We start from the raw sequence: 21,240 nt of genomic DNA, 5'->3' as shown, positions 1-21,240 counted from the left end.
CACACCCTGAGACTTTTCCCTGACGAGAGGGCAGGAGGGGCAGCGACGCTCATGCTCCTCACTTTGTGTCGCACCCGCCTGACTGGGGCTACCTAGGGAGTACCGTCTCCCGGAAGAGCCCCCAGGTGGAGAAGGAAAAAAAAAAAAAAACCCAAAAACAGCCCCTCCACAAAACCTGTGGTTCCTCCATCCCTTACCCTCCTTTCCCAAGTCGGCGTGGACGGCCGAACCGGCCGCCTAGTTCACCCGCGCCCTGCCCACCACCTCTCCGCCCGAGGGAGGATGAAGATGCTTTGCTGGAGGATGGCACTGTGGTTGGCCGGGTGGACTGTCTGCGGGAAGCCTTCCTGCTGCTCTGGCCTTGATTATGACTACACTTACGATTTCACTGAAGAGGATAAAGCCGAGGCGATAGATTATAAGGATCCTTGCAAAGCTGGTAAGTGACTTCCACGTCTAATGCAGCTCCCCGCCCCCTCCCCAGATGGTGACTTTGTCTCGGCTTTATTTACGGTGGGGGTGGGTGAGGGGGGGAGTCCCGGTCTCACCTGCTTCCTCCCAGGGCAGCGGCGGCGAGCGCAGCCGGAGCCCTACGTCCAGCTCCCTCACCTGAGGAAGTACCTGGGACCTGCTTTTCCGGGACTTCCCACTTCCCTACCGCCTGCGGCTGGGGTGGGAGAGGGGCGCGGCGGCGGGCAGGGCAGGGCAGGGCAGGGCAGGACCGGCCGCCACCGCTCCGCGGCCCCGGAGGCGTCGAGGCGGCTCCGGAGCCCTCGGGCCCCCCCGCCGCCGGAGCCGCGGAAGTTGCAGAGAGCATTGCGGCGGGGCTTAAAGGTTTCGAGGCGGGACCATGCCCCGCAGCACCAGCCGGGAGCACGGAGTTGCCGGGTCGGGCTCCGCCGGAGGCTGGCGGCTTCTCCCGGGGCCCTGCCCGCCCCCGCGGCGGGAGTGGGTGCTGCCTCCGTTTCCTTCTCCCCCTCTTCCATCTCAACCTGTCGCCCCCGTGGCCGGGCACCCCTTCCCATGGGCCGGGGCGGACGCGGGGCGGGCCCCAGGTGCCTTCTGGGTATGAATAGGATAAGTGAGGATCCCGAGCGGTAGGGAAGGCGCAGGGGATGATAACTGTTTGGTGGTGTTTCAGTCGCGCAAGCCCACGCGTTCTTCTCTTGTAACCCGACTAGTAGGTGCTGCGGTTTGGTGTTTTACAGCGTGTGTGCGGTGGGGCTGCTGCGGTGTCTCCTGCGTGCTTCGCGCCTGACCCACCTCTTCCTAAACTGCGAGGGAAGAGCTGAGATACAGCCTCTTCTCACTTTGCAGAGCAATTGAGTGTTTTTCTAGAACGTTTATCTTAACTGATTTAGAAGTGCAGCCTCCTTAATGCCAGGTACAATTCTTCACCCGTTAAAGTTATCAGTAACAAGAACTGACCTCAGGAACCGGGTTCACTGGTATTTAAGTAGACAAGTGTATCTCGGTGATGCTCCCCCCTCCTCCCCCCCCCACTGTGTTATCAGCGACAGCGGTGGTCTATTCCCTACAGCTCTATTGTTAAACAAGTGCTCAAGTTTTCTAGCAGCCTCCTTTGCCTTAATTAGTTATTTTATATTCTGAAAACTAGTTCAGCCAAGAGTTGTATTCGCTATATCTGTGTCGTTTTCTTTAATTTATTGAAGAGAATGTGGTGTACATATAGGCCAAATAGGCAGACGCTATGTTTTTCTAATCACAATAATACTTTATTCCTAAGTGTGAATTGTTAGGTCTTCCTTGCTTACAACTGAGAAATGTTCAAGTTCAAAAAGAACATAAGCAACTGCAAACAAAACATAATTTTTCCCTCAATTAGTACTCACAAATAAATATACGTAACTGGTCATAGTTAACTTGACTCTTTTCTTCTGGTCTGTAATTAAGGAAATTCATATGAGTCAAGCAAGAAATGTGTATTCGCTCTCAGTTTGCTGTGCTATTTTTTTAGTACTTCTTGTTTCATTGTGGGAATAATTAGCAATTATAATTCATGAGACTGTTTTGAGATTATGCATGGGAAAAAGACAACAGTAGATGACTGCAACTTGATCAGCGTTGCCAATTCTCTCTCATCATTTTGTTTTGACTGGAGAAGAATTTTGCCCATTGAAATATTTAATGGAAGTTCTTGCTGCTGTTGCTTCTTCACAAGTATGCGGTGTTTAGATACTACTACAGGGATGAAAGACTGGTTGGTGCGTGAGGAGTTAGCTGTGTGTAGTTCTTGTTAGTCTTAAAAGCAATCACTTCGAGGTTTTCTGTTCAGTTTGTTAGTGTATGGTACTTCTCCAGAAATGAAAATGCGCACCACTGCTGCGCACAGGGTTTGTACCATGTACCCATCATTTTTAATAAAAAATTGAAAGTTCTATGTATTAGTGAAACTGATCCTCCACCAGTATTTCCCAATGTACTTTTCCTGCTAAACCTTCCCTAAAGGCTCCATTAATCTTAGCCTGTAAAGTACTGATACCTGATCAAAGATGATGGGAATAGAGGGTGCTCAGCCTCTTTTAGCAGCATAGCCCAAATGTGTGTTCTCCCTAGGTCAGGTCTTATCGTCTGGGGTGGATTTTGGACTTCCATGAGTAAACTTACTGATATCTGCCATTAGGATGGTTTCCACAGTGAGGTCCTAAAGAAGGACAAAGCCAGGCTTCACACTCAGGGTGTGAGTTGTTCACACTCAAATTTGTGTGGTCCCTCTCTGTGCAAGATAGCAGGGTAAAATATCTCCTTGCTGAGATTGTGTTCTGGGTATGCAAACTTTGTATCTTAGGTATAATTAACACCTGCTTTTACTGCATCTTGAGGGCTTTCAGCTGAGGCAGCAAAAGTGCTCTTTTTTTTTTTTTTTTTTTTTTTTTTTTTTTAAACTGTTCAGGCTGGTAACAGTTAGGTCCCAGAAATAAGTGCATTTCTGCAACTTAGCAAAATGGGGAAGGCCTAAGGTCAATTATGGTTTTACCTAGTTACATACTTCAAAAACTCCACTGATACCCATGCAGATTTTGTAGACATGCTAGAATAATTTGACCTACCCCCAAATGGATGCAAGATGGATTCACCTGTATTTTTGAAGTTATTTGCATTCAGTTTTTCTCCAGTGAGTAGGGTTTGTGGCTTAGTTTTTATTCCATAAGCTGCATGAGAAAACATTTGTAATCTTGTGACAGAAAGCACTGCACATGGGGCAACAGATCTATAGTTGGATAACATTATAATTCAATACCTCTTTATAGATACAGCCCTAACTCTGTTGAATAAGTGTTCTTTTGGTAGGTCTCTTTTCCTGTTTTGTGAAAGTGATGGAGAAATTTACCAGAAAAAGAATGTGCCAGCCTCTGACGTGTTATTTATGGGTATTCTGTGGGATTCTTTTTTGGGTACTATGAATGTATTTTAACATTTTCATAAGGAAGGGATCATTTTAGTGAATGTGCCTAGACTCACACTGTTCCTTCAACTTAAAATTCCTAGAAGCAGAACAGTGCAGGATACTATAGAAGCTGAAAATTTTATTTTCTTACAATATTTCCATCTTTGTGTAAAATCCAGAGATAGCAGGTTTTTGTCAGATGCCCAGTAGGGTTAGGAATTGTTTCTGGAACTGATGTTTCTATTTGTGTCTAAAACAGCAGCTATTTTATGCAACATCCCCAAAGTGCACTCTTGGCAGTGCACGTTGGGATCTCTGGAGTAAGGGCTTTGAGGAAGAGAAGAGCCTGGAGAAGTGCTGTGATAGTGTTGGGGAGAAGAGTGTTGGAAGGAAGCTGTCGACATTGTGTGGAAGAACTTGATGAACAGTGTGGCTTCCCGTGTGTTTGTCTCTAGACCTTTAACCTATGTATAAATTTTGGGTCATGCTACATCTCCTTATAACAAGTATCCTGGCATGCTCTAACAGCGGGATGTGATGTAACACAGTTTCTGTGCTTCTGATGTCTCGGATATTTCCTTGTGTCTCTCTGCAGGATATTGCCCTCGGTGTTTACCATTTGAAGTTCAAGTGTAAGTCATTCTTAGTTCATCTTCAAGATCTAATTTGCCAGAAGATGTGAAACTAGGAATGCTAGAGTACTCTAAGGAACTTAAGGACATAGGTCAGCAATTGTGTAAATCAGATATTGCTTCAAAGAATAAAATGCTGAGTTAGATTTCAGTGGGCACTGTCAAACTTTTCAGATTGCAGCATGCACTTACGTTTGTTGGCAGATTCTTGAAGTTTTTCATTTTTTTCCATTCTTGCCACAGTTTTTGATGCATTCAGGATATCTGTTGAGAGACACAGAATGAGATAGGTAGGAAGAGAATTTCCTCTTGTTCATAACCTGTATTTAGTTGATATTCAAGGTTTTTTGAAGGCTATTTTTTGGGGTTTTGTATATTTAGTTTGTTTTTCAACAACTTTGTTTTCCTAAAACAAAACAAACAAAAAAGACAGAGTGTATTCTGGTGTGATCTTCCAGTTAAAATACTGTGAACTGTGGGAGATTAGGCAACAAGTCTTAGCTTTGTTGCATAGCCACGTCATTGAGGTCTGTTTCAGCCTCTGGACAGCTGTCTGTCCTCAGGTAAGTCTCTTCTAGCATTTGTTCTGTAAGGAATTCCACTTCCTAAACCAAAAGATTTAGGGAATGAACTTGAAGTTCAATTCCTTGGGCTATTATTTTTTGCTTTTGTAAGCCTTGCGGTTTTTTTGCGTCAGAAATTCTGTCTGGGGAAAATAGTCTCAAGGAAAACTTCACTGAAACTTTTCACTCAGTTAGTTTGGATGATTTTCTTTTCCCTCGCCGCCCCCCACCCCCCCTCAAACAGTTAATTGAGACTTTTTTCCATTCAAATGATGCGTGAGTTGCTTTTAGGGTTTTTCCCCCAGTGAATCTAGATAAAAATGTCAGAAAAAGAATATTGAAGACAAGCAAATTTAAAGCTTCATAAGTTTTCAGTTTGGTAACATGCAGTTATTTGATCAAGAACAAATTCTGTGTGCATGTCCATCTGCTTAAGAATTAGAGAAAATTAAGACAGACCCTCCTCATTGTGTTCATTTCTCCCTCCTTTGAGAATCTAAGGAATTCATTTGGTTACTTTGCAACTTTATAAATAATAATAAAAAGTTTGGATTGTCCATAGAAGGAATATTAGTGTTTCCCACATCACTGAAGGGTGAAACCTAGTAATGTACTTTATTTGTGAAGTAGTTGAACATGAAAAATTGATGGTGAATATTAAGTATAATTATGCAGTGTAATCTGTAACTGCAATCTAATTATTGTTTACTGATGTTGTAGCAGTAGCCTTCTATACTGCTACATTTTGATTTTTTTTTAGTTTCCTTTTGTGTTCTGGGACACGTGTTCAGCTGTAAGCATGCTAATTGTGCAGTCTGGTAATAAGAAAATTCTTTAACCCTCTGATTATATGTTTTAAATCTGTTGCATGATTTAGGCCTTTCGTCTTTATAGTTCAGTCATGAAGTAGATTTTTAAAGATATATTGTACATTTTGCACTAATATAGAGGTTATGCTGCTAATATCACTTGCCAGATTGACAGAACTGTGGCTGTTCATGTAGTAAACATATAGTGTAGGCAGCTGAAACAGAAACAAGCTTTTCTGAATAGTCTATCCCAACTGGTTTCCATCCTGTTATGAATAATCTTATAGGGTAAATCAGACTACGGAAAAATTTAGCTTTTAAGTATTTTTTTCCAGAATTCACCACCATTGCTTTATCTGTGATGCCTTGTAATGTGATATCTCAATAACTTTGAAAGAGATTTGTGGGAACATAAAGTTCTTTTTCTCCTCAGCTTCATTGAAAAGATTAATTCAATATGAGACTCTGGGAAAACTACATTAAATGAATATATTTTATATTCTAACTTTGTGGGTATCATCCCACACCAAAGGCTCAATTTCATGTCCAGGCCACTTTCCATAGGGCTCTCTGTCTGAATATATTTCCAAAGTGTCAAATGAGTGACCTGCAAAGAGCAGTATTACATCATTGCAGACCAAATCTAATTGACAAATCTAATTGAGCTTGGAATCAGGTCCCCCAGGCAAACTCAGTAACATTCACCACACCTGGACCTCTGCCTTATGTCATTCTTATTGCCTCTCTGAACAACAGGGTTGATAGGCTTATGATATAATTTCATTCACTTCTTCTTGGAGAGAAAGTCATGTCTGTGGTACATGGTAATGAAAGAATGTCTGTAAAATAGAAGAGCTGTAAAACTGAAGAGTGAACTTCTGCTCTTCACAAGCACAGGGGACCTTGTGGAGGAAATTTTTTTTCCCCCCCCTTCCTGGATGCATTATAGTACTCTAAATTTTATAATGGTGAATAAATTAAACAAGGGGAGAAATCTCTAGTCTTTGTTTAGACAAGACTTATTTATCCTTAAACTGAAATAGTTTTTTGTGGTCTGGGTTACTAATGAAAAATATTATGGTATATAATTTTTTAAAAATATGTATCTGAAGGAAAGATATATTCTAAGAGTATTCCAGATCAAAACTAAGCTTTGGATTTTCACAACTTTCAGTTGGATGAACAGCATTTCATAGTGTTTTTCAGTCTTTTCTCAGTTTCTTTAGGAACTTTCTAATCTATTTGTTTCAGTCATTATTGAATGCAGTCCATTCCCCCCATTCTTAACCACAGACAACCTCTGTCCACCTCCCTACTACATCCCCTCAGGGTAATAGCAACTGAAAATGTGACTAGAGAAATCTTTGGGTTTTTTTAGTTCTGTCTTGTCAAGCTGGTTTTATTGGCTAAAAAAGACCTAATGGCCAATCTGTTAATGTGTTTTAATGCATAGTCATTCTTTGTGCCTGCTGTTCTTCTTCTGCTTCTTTTCCTGTAATTTCTTTATTTGTTCCCATGGCAAGTTCCCTTGCCTATGGATTCCCTTCCTTCACCAAATACACTTTCTACTTGCTTTTTGGCTTTTTCCTGTGCTGCCTGACCAGTCATCTATCCCTCTGTTTTGGTTTTTTTTTTTCCTTTGACATACTCTCCTGTTGCTTACAATTATCATTTATTCCCTCCAAAAATAACTTCTAGCTCATCACAGATATTCTGTAAGATTGTCCTCTAGTGCTCTGAGAGTTCTGTAGGATAGAAACTGGGCACCTTTGCCCACAGCTGGAAATGATGAGGAGAAGCAGGATGGGTGGGCTGTGTGTGACCAGCATGTTCGCAGAGGCCTCATGCTTGGAGTGCTCAGTGGGCTGCAGTGATCTGTTAAACATTGCATGTCCAGCCCTGAAATATCCACCTACAAATGTTTATACAGAATACGTACGCAAACCTTCTTTCTCTGTTGGGCTCATGTACCTAAATATCAAGATCTGAAGATTGTCCTTGCTGATCAACAGAAATAAGAGTACTCCAAGTACTTGAAGTGTAAAGCTTGTATAAATAGAAATGCGTCAGAACAGGTTGAGCCTGGGGAGTGTGAAGGTGGAGGCTGTGCTGTGGACATATGTAGAGTGTCGGTGTGAGACCCATGTGAGTGACTGCTCTTGCAGACTGTTATGGAGGCAGTTCCTACTCACAGAGGTACTCTCATGATGTTTATTGGGAGTTTTTGCCTGAGTAATGGTCTGCAATTGCAAATTATGAGTGGCTGTAAGTGAGCATCAAGTGTTTGAGGATATTTGAGCACAATCAGAGAGCTCTTACAGAGCAATAATGCTCCAAAATGTAGGTTTGTGGGTTTTGCCTTCAGTGGTAAAAAAAGCTTGTCAAGACCAAAATGCCAAAAAATCAATATTGTTCTAAAATATTCTGAATGTTCTAAAATAACTCTTGATTTTTTTTCCTAAGGTTTGTGAAATATGATGCCTAATAGGGTATGCAGTGTGTGTTAAACCAGCTTCTTTGCTATATATACTTCAGTGGTAAAAAGTCTATCAATAATTGACTAAGAATTGATTTTAAATGTTTCTTTATTCATTTTGATGGTTATAAAGGATATCTGATCAGGGAATACTCAGCAAAATCAGGACATAAAAATGCACAGGAAATATGTTTATTTTAAAACTCATTTTCAGTGCATTTAAATCTGAATGTAAAAGTTATCTGTCTTGCTGTTCTTGTGAATTTAATTTCTTTTCCTACAGAAATTGAGTGACAGAGATACATTGCTGCATTTGAAAGGTGTCAGGATGTCTCCAGTCACATTGTGATCCTTGGATATTTGTAAACTGTGTGGTGGAGTTTAAATACCAGCTCTTGTAACAAGTGAGGGGGCATGGACATCAGCTGTGAGGGTTGTATCTAAATAGCTATGCAGATGGGTTACATTATTATCATGCTGGTAGCAGCAGTTAAATATATTCCTAGTAACAAATTTAATTGTTATTAAACAGAATTGAATCAATTTTATTGGTATCTGTTGTTTTAATAAATACTAGTTAGGTATGCTCTTGCTGTCATGGGAATTGTATCACTGAAGACCTTTAACACTTTTCCGCTTTCCTGATAAAGAATTTTGGTTAGGGCACAGTAATCGTAGAAATAGTAGCCAAAACACTGAGCTTCTTATGTTTCCAGATAATGCACTCAGATAAGCAAAGAAAATAATTTCAGATGGTTCTTATATAATATCAAGATTTATTTAAACAGTTTACTTGAACAGCCAATTATATTTGCTTTCATGAGGAGTAGTTTTAGAACCACTTTGCGGGTGTGAGAACATGATGATGAACTGCCCAATTTCTCCATCTGGTAAAATGTCCTTATATTTATAACAAATTTGCATACATCTTCATTTTTACTTGCTCTTGCTTTTTCCCCCTTACTCAACATTACTCTTTACAATTGTACTCTAACTTCAGCTTTAATTGCAGGTAGGTTATGCTGCCCTACTTCAGAACTGTTTCTATATTTATAATTCTCTACTTAAGCCCTTGTATAAACATGTAAGCAAATGGATAAATTGAGTATTTTATGTTCAGGCAATGTCTTTAGCCCTTTTCTAATGAAGAGCATTTTTCCATGAAAAATTACCAGTGCCATCTTGAAGGCATGGCCGTCTTTCTATGATCTTCAGTTTAATATCAGGATCTTTCATCTGTCCCTCAGCCCATCCTTATGTCATCATATAAACTGCTCAGTCTTTCTCTAACTTTGCAGCTATTCAAGACTGTTGATTCAGGACTGAATTGTGGAATCCTTATTCTGTTGTTACTGATATGCCATAATAGCCTTATGTTCTGCAAACTTATATAGATTAATCTTTTTTGCCCAGAAAAGAAATTATTAAAGAAAACTCCACAAACCCACAATAAACCCTCACACACACAGACACACACACACACACAAAAAAAAAAAAAAAAAAAAAAAAAAAATATATATATATATAATTGAGCCTGTAAATCACTAAGGAATCAGGTTCATATGGGTAAATGTTTTATTCCCCAAAGTTTACATTATTGAAAAACTGTTTAATGAAAACAGGCTAAAAAGATTTTCAGGTTAGAAAAGCAAAAATGAAAGAGAAGGGACATAAACATGAACAATTTAAGAAATTATATAAGAAGATAAAATAGATTTTTTTTTTTTCTCCTAATAGTCTATTAAATTCGAAGTGGAAAATTCAGAACAAAGACAAGGGGATATGGGGGGATCTTATGCAGCTTTTTTTAGATTGGAATCTACTAAAGGATTCTGCTGAGTCAGTGTTTGGATATATGATATGACATTTACATAGATATCAGAGCTCCAGATATCCCTGATGTTTAGTATTGATAACATTTTCAAGTGCATATATACCTTAGGCTTCAGAGTTCAAGCCAGTATTTAGTAGCTGGAAACATGGATGAACCCCAATGTGTGGGAACATTATCCTTGTCTACCTACTGCAAATTCTTTTTTCTTTCTGTGAAGCAGCTGGTGGTAACTGCTGTCAGAGACAGGACCTTGGATATGATCCAGTGTTGCAGTTCCTTTGTTCCTCATCCTTCCCTAAATGTTATTTGAAAAACTCATGTCTTGTAGCATGCCTAAAAGACAAATGCAATTTAGCTGTTTTGGAAAGTGAATGAATTTTGAAACTCGACTGTAAACACATTGACCAACTATATTTGATGAAAATGAATGTATGCAAGTGTACAAGAAGAAAACTGCATTTACCTATGTTTATAGATTGTCATTATGGGTCCAGTGGAGCACTTATACGTGTGTTTATCTTTAAAACACATGTATGCACATACTCACCTGACAACCTAAGTTTCTATCATTGATGCCTATAGAAATATCTATATAGGATCTTTAAAGTTGCACGTACAGATTGTGTGGGTGCCTTTTTCTCCTTTTGGTTTTTTCTCCACTCATAAGTGCCCAAGTTCATTTGTGTGTAAACCTGATCTAGAGGGCATTGAACTCAGTGGGAATGTTTCCAGCTGTTATAGAGATAATATTTATAGGTGAATAAGTAATGAAGTGCAGAGCTGACTGATTTTCTTCTGTGTACTTGGGCTCTGGCTTACTGGTATTCATGTGCTCACATGCACGTGCCTGCTCATGATTGCAGGCACATCAATGAAGGCAGTTGGATTTTTGCCCCAGTTTCTGTAGTTGTCATCACTAACACAAGAGTATCATGAAATCTTACATTTGGTGACCTTGTGATTACAGGTTCTTTCTTGCTGGACTGGGGTGTGAAAAAAATCCAGCAGCTTGAAGAGCATCTGATTTTTTTTTTTTTTTTTTTTTTCCTTCTTCCTCCTTACAAGAAGCCTCAGGATAAGACTGAATTTTGATTACTGCAGTAATTTCTCAGACTTTAGAGATGGGTTTCTTCTTGTTATAGCTGAGTACTTCAATTAGTTCAATCTGCTAGATGGCTAAAGATGCTGACGAACATGATGGTTGCAGTTGCTAGTAAGCCACTCATTACAAAGTACAGCAGGCATGTGAAACTAGTGTCAATGTAGTTTACAGTAAGATCAACAAAATCATGTACCATTAGCTGAAGTTTGACAAGCCCTGAAAATCTCTTCAGTAATTTATAATATCCCAAAATTAAAACGTTTCCTAACCCAGGGGCTGCTAGAAGCTAAAGGCATCCTTGGAAAGCTAGGAGAAACAGGTGTACTAATATCCCCACTTATTAAATAAATTGAAGAATTAGTTGAATCACAAAATAAGACGAGAGCAGAAAGTGTATTTTTCTTTTCCAAAGCTGTGTATAGTTTGGATGGATTGCAAAAACTCTAGATTGCTGTATAGAACTAAGTAATCTTACAAAATAACCTAACTCAGTGCAAATCTTGCCTTTAACCACATAGTTTGTTACTTTTGTGTTTGGAAAACTTCTTTTTTCTTTCTGATGTTGTTTCTTCCATGTGTTGAACTTAAATCATGGTCAAAGTTAGAACTGTAGGTGATAAATGAGTTTGGATTTGACTGATGGTTTTTGTTTGAAGAGAAGTCTTCACTTGGCTTTAGTTATGGAGTTTTCTGGAGTTACTTGCTAAGGGAAAGGAAGGAGAAAAATCTCTGCTTGTCATGAAATGATTCCCTTTTTACAGTGTTTAGGTCCTTTGATCACTACATTGAAGGAGTGGTAGAGAGCAGAGAGTGTAGGAGAGGGGTTTCCTGTTTTTTTCAGTCTTTTATCTGCATTCTTGAGGATGAAACCCTTTCACACATGAACTACAGGTGAAAATACAGAAACCTAGTTCAAGTCTTTTTGGGTATTTTCATTCATAATACATTTAATCTGGAAGAAGCTGAATTATGAATTGTACTTCTGGTGCATCACAGTCAGTGTGTCTACAGAAGTGAAACTGGAGTAAAGAGAATTTATAACATATGCTTCCTTTTGCATTATGGAAGAGAGCCAAATACAGAGATGCCTCCTTGATCAGTAATGTGTTTATGGAGATATGCAGTTCTTGAGGGGGCTAAAGCTAAAATGTTAGAGTGAAATGCAAGCTACTCTATGTTGATTTAAATCAACAATGTGTAGAGCCAGCTAAAGTTATAGCAATCTTTTTCGACTTGGAAAAAATTGATCTTTCTTGGCTATTTTTTGAGATTTTTCATAATGTGTCTTAGGTTTATTTGGTATGTGGTATAACATTTTATCACATATAATGTATTTTTGCTGATTCATTGATCTAGTTATTCTAGGTCCAAGTTTATATAGGAAATCAAAAGTTTCCTGAATTACTTACGTTTATAATTAAGTCTTTCTAAACATCTTGTTTGTCTTTCCTAAATATGAGCAAGCTCAGACTAAATAACAACTGTAAGGCAAAAATCAACAAAAATTAACATAAATAGTAATACTCAATTCTAACTACATGATCTTAGAGAAGAAGAAAAATTATTTGATTTCTACTCACGTAGTCTGGCTTGGCTTCACTGACCTAAAATATCCTAGGTTTTATCAGTGGAGAAATTCTCTTCTTCTTCCAACAAGTAGATGATCTATCATCAAAATCAGCAAAAGACCTAGATGAGATTTTGGATCCACTTGCAAGTGCTAAAGAAAAAAGTGAATAACCCCATTCTTACATGCCAATCAGTTGTGATTCCTTTTAGTTATATGGTGTTCTGGTATCAAAATAAACCCGTTCCACAGCTAGCTGTCCATTGGAAAGGAACACGTTCAAGACCTGCTCCTGCACTGATAGAGTTACAGGGAGTACTTGTCCCACAGGTCACAGCCAAACAGACACTGCATCTTTCCTTCCTACCATCTTCATAATCAGTTCTGGATTTAGTTTTCCTTTCTGTTTGTTGCCTGAAGAGTCTCAGGTATTTGTGTTTAAGGTTGGATAGGTGCTTAGGGATGTCATAGAGAATTATTCAACATCACAAAGTGCAGCATGGGTTATTTGCCAAGGGAAACCAGGTAATCAGGTAGAATTGAGATGCAAATGAGAGGTGAATTATCCCATGGTGAGCTCTCTGCAGCAATAGATAGAGGATTTCCAGCAGAAACTTCTGTGAGTGCATTTTCTTCTGCAGACCAAACTGTTCTCTGTATTTAGCTGCTTCTAGGGTAGTGAGTTTTAATGAAAATAGTGATACACATATCAAAATTCCTAGTGGTATTGTGTTCCAACCTTTCATTCAGTTAAATATGGATGAATTATTCTCACACAGACCTTTTAATTTTGCTTTTGCACTCTGCTGTGGATTGTTCCATGGCACTTCTACCTGGTAAAATGCCATGGCCTATAAAGATGGTGCGTCAGGAAGTTTGTTACACTTCTTCTTTCTGTCAGATCGGTCTAAGAAAAGATAGCTGCCTTCCTTGCAAACTTTGAGTTTCATCTCTTTGGACTACCATAGCTAAAATAGCATTGCCTCATATCCTGCCATGGGATATACAGGAGATCCCATAGGTGGAATGTGGAAGAATCTGCATTAATGATGTGCTACAGATTCTGAATTATGTTAGGTGGGCCGTGGTGCAAACTGTACAGCAGGGAGCTGTACTCAAGGCAGGGACTCACAGCAGCCAATGAAGGGTGTTCTGTTTAGGTGTTTTTTCCCTTTATGATAAAGTAGTGTCTTCATTTTTTTATATGACTTGTGTGTCCTGACATATTTATATGTGAGTGTTAAATGGGTTATGTTTATGTGCAGCAACTTATAAGGCTGAATTCTTCACTCAGACTGCAGTTCCCCTCAGGATCTCTTGTTACTTCTAATGAGAGGAATGGCATGCTGACATTCACTTTATTGAGGTCAGAATTTGAACCTGAAGAACAATTATATTTAGGGTCACTTTACTGAGACTTATAGGAGGTGTATTTTTTTGACAGTCCGTTACAATGGAGGCAAGAGGTAACCAGCTAATTAGGGTGTAATATGTTTTTTGGTGTTTTGTAATGTTTTAAAATTTATATATATATATACAGACATTGCAGTGGAAGAATCTTTCTGAGGTGACATTATGCTAGACTAGTTTCCAAGCATAATCAACTGTTTTAAAAGAAACAAGTAGTTGCTGTTCATACACAGTACAGAAGCAGATAATCCATGCAGTTTAACTAGGCTCTTTGAATTGGATGCAAAGGAAAATTAATTTTAAAAGCTTTTGTTGTTGTTCCCCCTTTGCAGTGGGAAGTTATATAGAGAAAAGATGTTGTAGCAAGGGTGAGCATAGAGGAACTGTTCTGTGCTGCGAGCCAAAGGACATCATTAGGAACACTCCTATTATCTGGAAGCCTGACTTCCTGTCTCAGTTTCCTCGTGGGTCTCAATGAATGGCAGAAGAAATGGAACACTTTCCTGCTTGGCCAAAAACTCTGCTAAATTACTCCTTTGGCTCCACGCCACACTCTGCTCGGGAATAAATCCTGCAGCTCCCCCCTGAGTCTGGAGGGTACTTGCTGCAGTTTCTCAGGGCTGGTGGAGTCAATTTTAGAAAGTCCAGCCTTCCCATGAGTAGTGTAATGCTTCAGGTGTCTTTTTGTACGTTCTCAGAAATTCTTTGTCATAGAGAGCAATAGATGCATTGACATTTGTTAATGTAAGCTTTCAAGAGAATGAACGGATGTTAAAGAACTGCAAGTATGTTAGAATTTTTGTATTTGGTAAACATTTTTACTACAATGAAAATAGTGTAGCATACCTAGCAAAAAGTACCAAAGACATGCTTAAAATAAGATACTTTTAGATAGGCATTCAATTTAATAACTAATTTTCTGATTTTTTTTCCCCATATTTTTAACAGATCAACTAGCGTATGCACCAAAGTTATACAACAGAGTTTTACTGTAAGGTATAAAAATAAGGTAATAAAGATTTTTGTATATAGAATAAAACATAAGTTTCAGACATCCTATTAAGTGCATAGATGATGCATCTGTCATCTTCATATATGCAGAGGATTTTTAAAATAATTTTTTCATTTGTTTTTATTTGTGATATTTGGTACATTTTCTTTAACACGTATTTAACACATATTGAAGCCCAAAACTTTCAGTATTTTGTCTTAGCTCTGATTTTAATTAAAACCCCAGCACCAAACCTTTGGTTCAGTTGTTACTGTCAGTTTCTATACTTTGTATTTTAACTACAATTGGCAAGTAAGAAACTCAAAAGAAACTTAGCAAAATGTACCCCATTTCTCAATAGCCTTTCTCTATAATAGAATTAATAATGTGCTTAATAATTTTTTGGCTTGTTTTGCATCTAAGTGGAAAAATATTCTTAATTCTCTGGGGATGGGAAATGCTTACCATAGTTAGCATTCTGTATGTGTCATCTTTCAAAGGTGACAAGCAGCAGTCCAGCTGGAAATTTTGGGCATATATGGAAAAAAGTACAGCAAATACTTAATACCAATGATGTATTTCGACAAGAAAGTATTGATCTGGCTGTGTTTTTTTTGGTTTACTTTGTTTTGTTGGTTGTTTTTTTGTTTGTTCCCCCTGCCCACCCACCACCCCCCTAGATGTTTGTCTCACTGTGTGTTCTCACTGTCTTAATGTGTATTCCTTGTTCAGGCTTCTGTGAATTTTAATGTCAACTTAATTGGCATGGCTTTCATGATGTACCATCAGAGAGGGTGATGTGAAACAGTGCTTCTCCCACTGAGAGAGCTGTCAGCCTTTTTCACCTGTGTGGATGCAATCTTGTCATACAGGCTTGATGTCGAGGTCACTGGTTGTTTTTTTCAGGGAGGTAGAACTCCGGGATTATACTCATTGTGTCAACTCATCCTCTGCTCTGTCTTCAGCCTCCTGTAAAGGTAGCTAAGTGCTTTCTGACAAGAACTGCCCCTGGCTGACAATCAGTGCTCCCAAAATTGATATCAGTGCATTTTGAGACTTGGTACTACTGGAGGCAGAGTGGATGGAGGCCTTTCCTGAGAGTTGGCTACAGGAGGAAAGCAGAAACTGCCATTTTTATGGCATCTTTTTTGATATTAAGGTCCTGATTTTGAAAGCTGAAAGTTGGGAGATCTCATTCATTCCCACTGCTTCCCCTCCCTGTGCAGCAATACAGCTTTTATCCTTTCTGTTCCCTCTAAGGGCTCTCTCTCAGGTATCCCTTTCCTATTTCCGTCTAATTCAGGAGAAGAAGGAGAAACTTCTATGTCTGTCCAGTTTTTAGAGGGTGGTAAGATGCCACCAACATTTCCTCATCCTTTTTGCACATGGCAGAAAATGTAAAATTTTAACTAGTGGAGAAATGTTGATTTGTATTGTTGATGTGGCTGTATTTCAGTGTCTATAGTTAAGAATTTCTGGGTATTTTTAAAAGGTATCATACAGTTCCACATGATAAATGGGGAAAAAAAAAAAGCACACCATCTTAAAAAGAGGTGTTTTTTTGAGGTCCAAGGAGAGAGAACATTAAAGGTGAAGACAGCAGTGTAAATACCTGTGTCCAAGTTATTTTAACTCTGTATTTCTTTTAAAAACCGTGTTTTTATTTTTATGTAAGAGGAACTGTTTTCACATTTTGTGGTCTAAATAAATTCCTGAAGTTAAATGTAGATGTTCTTTCTAGAAGAAAAACACAAGTTAGCAATTTCTACTATCGTATGAACAAACAGGACAAAATTTGCCTCAACTATCTATATTATTTTCATCCTGACTTTTAAAGTGGATTTGGGTCTAGTATTGAATGTTTAGCTTTCAACCAGTCTGGCCCATTATATTTTACCAGTATTACATGTCATCATATTATTTAGCTGTTTAATATCTGTATTCACTATGTCATATTTATCTAATGATATTTTATCACATCTATAGTTTACCCCAGAGAGTTTTGCTTTCCTGAGTTTGTGTTTGATTTGTTGTGTTTATTTTTTTTCCAGAGAGTTCTCCCTGAAAAAAAGCTTGCTCAGAGTATCTTCATGTCAGTTTTCTGACACTCAGGTAGAAGGAAGTAGGTCTTTACTAGACACAGAGTACAGCAAGTTTGTGAGAGGGAGTAGTGCATCTGTAAGTAGACTGGCCTATGGATATATTTAGTTTGAATATAGCTGGTAATAAAATGCGGTATTGATATACCCACTGATGTGTCTGTGGGGAAATTTTGTCAGTGCATCACGGGCTCATATATAAAAATTGAGATGAAAATATTTGCAAACAAGACTGCCTGAAGGAGATTGAAGTTTGCCCTGACTGGAGCTGTCAAGTTTCTATTCAGTGGAAATCAGAGTAGTAAGAAACTGGGTAATTCTAAAATTATTAGTTCAATTGTTGCTTATATAAGTGACATTGCATTTTGATTCTTACATATATGGGTAGATGTGGCAGTTTGAATTTTTTTTGATCATGAACTTAGACTAAAGATACTTATTGTACTAAAACATTTGCAAGTTTTGCTTATAAAATGTCTGCTTCATTTATGCTATTGAAATGAACATAATGTGGTTACAAAGTGAGACTTCACTCTCAGCTCCATGAGGTCAATTAAGCTGAGGATGTTGAGACACACAGTTGCAGTAAATGTTGACACAGTTTGATAGATAAACTGTAAGTTGAAAAAGTGCATGAACTTGGATTTTAATTGTGAAGATTTTATGTAATTCGGTAATGTAAATGAAAAATGGGAAATTGCTGTCATTATGTGTTCTAGATAAAATCTTACGGAAGCATTTGCCAGACACTTCACTGGTTTACAGAATAGGCTAATATTAAATTTAGAGTAGTAAAATCTGCCTGGGGGACCCTGTGTTTGAAGATGACTTGCTTTAAAAGCTCACTGTTCTGTGAAGTACGCAGATTTTTTCCTGGAAACAAAGTATGTCTTTGTTTCAGTCCAGTTACTGTACTCGCAGAAATATGTTTGTGGTGTAGGAGCTTGTTCTGAGTGAACTGCAAGTACTAGTGAAAATGTTGATAAAGGTAACAAAACTATTACATTAACTGTTTGATCTATTGAATATATTGTTTTGTGCCTATTTCTCACAAAGAGAAAATAAAGTCTCTGTACAGAGTAGCTTTACCATTTAACATTTCTACTGTTGCATAATGGCTGAGTTTTGTCCTGAGTTAAGTCAGGGGGAATTGACTTAACATCCACTGGCAAAAGTCTTGGAACTCTTGTACATTAATAGTTTGGATGAGATTGAGTTGACTACAAGGGAAAAATGAGCTGTCTCCCATATCTCATGCAAACATAAAATATGTTCATCTAGTAATAAAAGGAATAAAGAAAGTTAGCGTTGAGCTAATGCATTGATGGACTATTTTGTGGCAGAATGAAAGCAAATTCTCCACTGAAGTGCAATATGCATCTGCCTTCAAAACCACATTTTCATATATCCATAAGACTCTGTCTGTGCCAAATTGTCTGCCCGAAATTGTAATCACCAGCTCAGATTTTTGCAGGCTCTTGATGTGTATTAACTTTTGGTTTGATTTTTCCAGAGCACATTGCTTATGTTATGCACACATATTAAAGGACAACCTCTTTTAACTGTACCTACAGTATTACACTCACTATGTACATTTTTTTGCTTCTGCTTTAAAGTGGTAGACAACCATGGTATTAAGGTCATTTTCAGCAAACCCTTGTGTGCACTGAAGTGTTGAATATTAACTTTGGGCTGCTCAAAAATAATCCTCACCAGTTGGGCTTTCTGTTTATGTCTGAAAGCTGTTTCCAGTTGCTTTATGTCAAGCAATGTAAAACAGTGAAACAGCTGGTTGTTTCTGTGTCGTATCTGTCATCTACAGTCTTGTCTTGCTCTTGGATGTAGCTGCACAGTTCTTAACTTTCATGGGCAGCAAGCAACATGCCTGTGCTGCCTGTTGCCAGTGCACAATGAAAGTAGTCACCCTCTGGGGACTCCAATTCCTTCAGTAGTTAAGATGGACCAAGAGGAAATCGCCATAAATCTGGAGCTTGATGGGGACTCTGGAAGGTTGGCACTGTGGGAAGGCAATTCCTGTTGTTCAACCTCTTAAAACTTGGGCATGAAAAAAGCAGTGAGGGCTGAGTAACATGCTGTAGGAGACTGAGAAGCTGGATGGAAGCAGGAAAATGAAATTATGCCTTTGCTGTGCAGTTGTTGGTTAATTCCTAGAGAAGCTAGAATTCATTATAGCCCAATTAAATGGTCCCCCACACAGCTGGACGCTCTTTTTGCACGTCAGGGACAGGTTTTCGGTACAAATTGCATATTCTAAAGAATATGGGTCCCTCTTGACAGTTTAATTGCTTTTCCAGATAGCTTTAGGTTCAAAAGGGAGTGTAACAGCTCCTCACTTTCAAAGATGCATATCTTGTCTTCCATAGTGGTCTTCCTTGTTTCCACTCAGAACAGTATGTAGTTCTGTTGCTAACTTTTTTTTTTTTTAATTAAAAAAGCTCCTTTGTCTGAGTACAGATCCTCTTTAGGTTTCTCCGTTAAAATATTTGGCAGAGGTATTTAACGAATCCCAGGATTTCTGTCCCCTCATCTTTTAGGAGGAAATTGCCAGATCCAATCTTCTGGTTTTGCTTTTGGTAAATGGATATTGGACAGATGAATTTTTCTATTTGGATTTTTTTGTGTGTTTGATCAGACATGTTCATTCCTGAACAGTCTCTGAAAGCTTTTATTGCTCTCTCAGCCCATCGCAGACATTCTTCCCAGGAGTCCGTCTCATGGAGGCAGGCTGTTGTGCACCAGTAGTCTGAAACCAGGCATCACCTTTCAGTTTGCCCAAGATGCAGGCTTGTTAATAGAAATGCCAGCAATAAAAACTTGAACCCTGACTTTGGAATAATCAGCTAAAGTTTGTTTAGTGTAGGTCTGACCTTTGCCATGAGTACAACACACTGTAAAGCAATAGCAGATAAGTTACTTTCATCTTACAACCCACACTTATCTTTGTGAAACAGAATTGCTGTGTAGCATCTGCCCTTTATCCAGTATTATTTTGTTTTCCAGTGAATTTCCTTGTAGAGCTTGTGAGTTACAAGGTTGCCTCTGGTTTTGTTTAATATATTTAGAAAAGTTCCTATGTTATGTTTTTTATCTTATATATACTGGCTGGAAGAAATTTTCATCTCAGGCTGAAGCATAATTTGGTGTGATTGCTCAGCTTCTGATCTCACTACCAAAAGTGTCATCTTTTAGGAGCTGATAAAAATATTTGGCTCTGTTTCACCTCAGTCACTCTTGGCAGTTCTTCATCTGCTCTTCTGGGGTTTCCATCTGCTCTTTTATTCTGCATTTTTTCCTTCAGGCCCCAATTCAGCAGCAACAATTGCAAATAAGTGAAAACATCACTGATTTTTCTGAGAGTATGGGGTTGGATGCAGGTGCTATTCTGCATCTCTGTCAGAATCTTCCAGTAGTTTATCTCATTGCTAAAATGGAAAATATGATAATTCCCTGCAGCTTTGAGTATTCCTTTGTTCTTCCTCCCTCACAGTTGTCAAATATTTAACCTAGAGCTGTATACATTATTTAAACCTGAAACCAACATGTCTATAAAATTAAATATGTCACAAGGACTAAAGAAATTTTTTTTTATCTAATGAACTTCTCAAATTAAAGTACATTTAGTTATAGAACAAAGCTTATGAACACATGTGGCATTAGATTTATTAAAAAGCTTTTGTTAATTTTTCCAGTAATTTATTCTTGTTATGTTATTAAAGCACTTTTAACTTTAAAAAAATAAATTCATAATTCGTATTAGGGGTTATTGATGCTAAATAATCATTTGCTCTCAAGTGATTAAGCCAGCACTCTACAGTATAAAGAAAAAAATAATCAAACATACATGACTGGCTGCTTACTTACAAATTTCACTTTCAAATGTGCTTTTCATTTCACACATTCTTTTATCTTTTATCCAGGAATTTTTTACAGGAAGCACAATCAAAGTTTCCTTTATCATCTAGCTAGTGAAAATGTAATTGTAGTTGTGTAATGCTTGTGTACTGAAAGGCATATCATTATAGTGAAAATCCTATATTCGTTACTCGTAGGAGACAGCTTGTCTGACTAAATGTAAAGCTTAACTGGAAGGTTTAGAAGGGAAAGTAACAGAAGAAAGAAGTTAGTAGTGAATACATGCATAATGAATTGGTTCATTCAGTGCTTTCCTCTTTTTTTTTTTTTCACCTGCTCTTGCAGTGTGCACTTTGTCATACTGAGAATTTAATTAATGGTAGGGTTAAAAAAAAGTAATAGTCCCGTGTCAGCCTAGCACTGACACTTATGACAGCCTCCTATTGAGTTAGCGGTTTTTTTCATATAGAATGCT

At 38.3% G+C, this 21,240-nt stretch overlaps 1 protein-coding gene across 2 annotated transcripts in view; it reads left to right on the top strand.

Moving 5' to 3' along the window:
* Positions 1-16: 16 nt before the first annotated feature.
* Positions 17-21,240, top strand: part of TLL1 (tolloid like 1) — a 130,850-nt gene continuing 109,626 nt past the window's right edge. The window contains exon 1 of one of the 2 annotated variants that reach the window (XM_050338287.1): positions 17-439. In XM_050338287.1, the coding sequence (XP_050194244.1) occupies positions 283-439 (157 nt within the window). In that variant the 5' untranslated portion in view covers positions 17-282. The remainder of the gene's footprint in view (positions 440-21,240) is intronic. The other variant, XM_050338288.1, reaches the window with a different exon arrangement.

This window comes from Myiozetetes cayanensis, unplaced genomic scaffold (genome assembly GCF_022539395.1).
Source record: "Myiozetetes cayanensis isolate MyiCay16 unplaced genomic scaffold, myiCay2020 scf7, whole genome shotgun sequence".
NCBI lineage: Eukaryota > Metazoa > Chordata > Aves > Passeriformes > Tyrannidae > Myiozetetes > Myiozetetes cayanensis.
The sequence above is the reverse complement of the archived record's forward strand: the minus strand, read 5'-3'. Positions and strand labels throughout refer to the sequence as shown.